General features: G+C 43.7%; 1 protein-coding gene and 1 non-coding gene across 3 annotated transcripts in view; both read left to right on the top strand.

The window, feature by feature from the left end:
- Positions 1–2,474, top strand: part of LEO1 (LEO1 homolog, Paf1/RNA polymerase II complex component) — a 34,733-nt gene extending 32,259 nt beyond the window's left edge. Inside the window, exon 12 of one of the 2 annotated variants that reach the window (XM_003784362.1) lies at positions 2,243–2,474. In XM_003784362.1, the coding sequence (XP_003784410.1) occupies positions 2,243–2,347 (105 nt within the window). In that variant the 3' untranslated portion in view covers positions 2,348–2,474. The remainder of the gene's footprint in view (positions 1–2,242) is intronic. The other variant, XM_023510131.1, reaches the window with a different exon arrangement.
- On the top strand, positions 2,108–2,210 carry LOC111723431. The gene has a single exon (XR_002771966.1). It is a non-coding gene; the product is annotated as a U6 spliceosomal RNA (small nuclear RNA).
- Positions 2,475–3,590: the final 1,116 nt, after the last annotated feature.

The following is a 3,590-nucleotide window of genomic DNA, read 5'->3' as shown; positions in this document are numbered from 1 at the left end:
AAAAAAAAAAAAAAAAAGAGAGAGAAAGAAAATAAAGGGCAAATAGTGTGATTGAATGTACTCTTTGTGCTGATGTGGGGTTGGGAGAGAAGAATTTGGCTTTGTTCCATGTTGGGGAGTAGAAAGGGAGGAGCCCTTGTCACACCTTAAAGGGAGGATTCATCTTTCAGTGTTGCTATTTGGGTGACTTTCCTGCTGACTGCCCAGGACGTTGTAAGTGGAGCAGGACTTGGCATGGATTCCTTTTCCCCTTTGAATTCTCCTGTAGCTGGTGCTTCAGGTCTGCAGATGCACATTTGGGATATTAGGGCAGGAAACAAGTCTGTGATGCTGTCTTATCCTTCAGAGGGCTAACCCTGGGGACCACCAGGAAGAAAGCGGGCATGCCAGGTTGCTCTACATCTGGAAGCATCCTGTGGTCACAGCAGCAAGATGCCCAACTTCCCCAACTGTAGCCTTTAAACCATTTGTTCTTTCTATTGAATTTATTAAATTTTTGGTGAGGGGGCTGGTTACTGGCATTCTGGAGTGTCATGTCAGTGTCAGTTCATTTTAATCAGTATTTGATTTTTTTTTTGAGACAGAGTCTTACGCTGTCACCCTTGGTAGAGTGCCATGGTGTCGCAGCTCACAACAACCTCAAACTCTTGGGCTTAAGCGATTCTTCTGCCTCAGCCTCCCAAGTAGTTGGGACTATAGGCGTCTGCCACAACGCCCAGCTATTTTTTTTGTTGCAGTTGTCATTGTTGTTTTAGCAAGACCAAGCTGGGTTCCAATCCATCAGCCTCAGTGTATGTGGCCAGCGCCCTACCCACTGAGCTATGGGCGCTGCCCAATATTTGATATTTTTTACATGTTGATATATCTGAATAGCTTCCTGAATTATTTTTTTCTATTACAATATTATTCAGAATTATGATTATGATTATTATTCTGAGATAGTCATAAGCTGTTGCCCTGGGTAGAGAGCCCTCGTGTCACAGCTCACAGCAACCTCCAGTGCTTGGGCTTAAGTGATTCTCTTGCCTCAGCCTCCCAAGTAGCTGGGACTACAGGTGCCCAACACAACACTTGGCTTTTTGTTTATTTGTTTTTGGTTGTAGTTGCATTGCTGTTTGGCAGGCCTGGACTGGATTCTAACCCACCAGCTCTGGTGTATGTGGTTGGTGCCTTAGCTGCTGAGCTACAGGTGCCGAGCCTAGAATTATTATTCAGAATGATTTTAAATAGAGAAAGCTTGTGTATGGAAGGCCTTTTAATTTCTTTAAATATGTTCTTAGTCTCAGTGCCTATAGCTAAGTGGTTAGGGTACCAGCCACATACACTAGATAGAGCTGGTGGGTTTGAACCTGGCCCAGGCCTGCCAAACAACAATGACAACATAACCAAAAAATAGCCGAGCATTGTAGTGGGCGCTGGTAGTCCCAGCTATTTGGGAGGCTGAGACAAGAGAATCGCTTAAGCCCAAGAGTTTGAGGTTGCTGTGAGCTGGGATGCCACGGCACTCTACCGAGGGTGACATAGTAAGACTCTGCCTAAAAATAAAAAATAAAAAAACTTCTTAAAAACTTTGGTGATGTGAATTTTGAGTACATCTGAAACAAGAAATTGTTATAAAAGTATTGAGTCCTTAAAATCCTGTATTTTAGATAATGAAACAGGTGAAATGCTGTGTGCAAAATGACCTGATCATGGTAAAATCATTCTGATAGGACAAGTGGTTATACAGGCTGAACTTCCCTGAGAGAGCCCCAGCCCTTCCCAGGGCGCACGCTGTGTCCAGTTCCTGCTTTCCCTCTGTACAGCTATTCCCTGTGAAAGAGGAGCTCGTAGCTGCTAATCCCTTACAACTTCCCTTACAATCCATGGGGGTCTGCAGTTGTGTCTTGTAGTTAGTTTGTGATGAACTTTGCACAGTTGTCATTTTAGACCGTCTCTAATACCTGTAGATCTGAAAACTGGACATCTGAAACCTTGACCACCAGTTTTGTTCCTCTGTTAAATGTTCTTATTAAAAGTGACTTTGAGTTTTCAGAGTTATTTTTGATAAGCTATCCTAAAAATGTTTTCTGTTGACTTTTGGATTTACGAAAATGTCATGTTTACATGCTACTTTGGCAGCACACGTCACTAAAATCTAAAGGATACAGAGATTAGTGTGGCCCCTGTGCAAGGATGACACAAAAATTTGTGAAGTGTTCCCTCTTAGAAAAATCTATAATGAAAATTTTTATCTGTTTAGGAAGGTGAGCCTTCTGGAAAGAGAAAAGCAGAAGATGATGATAAGGCAAATAAAAAGCATAAGAAGTATGTGATCAGTGATGAAGAGGAAGAAGATGATGATTGAAGTGGGAAATGTGAAAACATTTTATATATTTCATTGTACAGTTATAAATATGTAAACATGAGTTTTTTGACTGAAATTAATTGATTTGCTTTGGTGTCATTTTAATTGTAATAAAAAATTAAAAGCATGTCTCTGTATTCAAGAAATCTACTTTTTCCAAAGCAAGTTTATTTATTTATTTATTCATTTATGTATGTATGTATTTATTTATTTTGAGACAGAGCCTCCAGCTGTCCCCCTGGGTAGAATGCCATGGCTTCACTACTCACAGCAACCTCCAACTCCTGGGCTCAAGCAAGTCTCCTGCCTCAGCCTCCCAAGTAGCTGGGACCACAGGCACCCGCCACAACGCCCGGCGGGCCCAGGCTGGATTCGAACCCACCACCTTAGGTGTATGTGGCTGGCGCCTTAGCTGCTTGAGCCACAGGTGCCGAGCCTATGTATTTATTTTTGAGACAGAGTCTCACTTTCTTGTCCTTGGTTGAGTGCTATGGCATCAGAGCTTACAGTAACCTCAAACTCTTGAGCTCAAGCAGTCCTCTTGCCTCAGCCTCCCAAGTAGTTGGGCCTCCACGCACCCACCATAGGGCCCAGCTATTTTTGGAGACAAGGTCTTGCTCTTGCTCAGCTGGTCTCGAACTTCTGAGCTCAAGCATTCTACCTGTGTTGGCCTCCCAGAGTGCTAGGGTTACAGGCGTGAGCCACTGAGACCAGCCTCAAAGCAAGTTGATTTAAAAATATGTAGGGATGAGGTCTTACCATTTTACAGTCTGGTTTTGAACCTTTGGCTTCAGGAGATCCTCCTGCCTCAGGCTTTCAAAGTGCTGTGATTACAAGCATGAGCCACCACACTCCACATCCAGATGATTTTGTTAATACTTTACACAGTCTTAGATTTTCTCGAGTTTCTGCTGCTCTGCCCTACTCCTTTCCTCCTATCCTCTATGAAGAAGCATCCAACCAGGCCGAGATTTTCACAGTTCCAGAGCCTGGAGAAATCAAGGTGTTGGCAGGGCCATGTTCCCTCTGAAGGCTCTTGGAAAGGATCCTTCCTAGCCTCTTCCTAGCTTCTGGTGGTTCCTAGCAATCCTTGGCTTATGACAGTATAACTCAAATCTTGAGTATGTGGCTTGGCGCCTGTGGCTCAAGCAGCTAAGGCGCCAGCCACATACACCTAAGGTGGCAGGTTCGAATCCAGCCCGGACCCGCCAAACAACAATAATGGCTGCAACCAAAAAATAGC

The sequence above is a fragment of the Otolemur garnettii genome, unplaced genomic scaffold (assembly GCF_000181295.1).
Source record: "Otolemur garnettii isolate 467f Iridium unplaced genomic scaffold, OtoGar3 scaffold00011, whole genome shotgun sequence".
NCBI classification, from domain to species: Eukaryota; Metazoa; Chordata; class Mammalia; order Primates; family Galagidae; genus Otolemur; species Otolemur garnettii.
The sequence above is the reverse complement of the archived record's forward strand: the minus strand, read 5'-3'. Positions and strand labels throughout refer to the sequence as shown.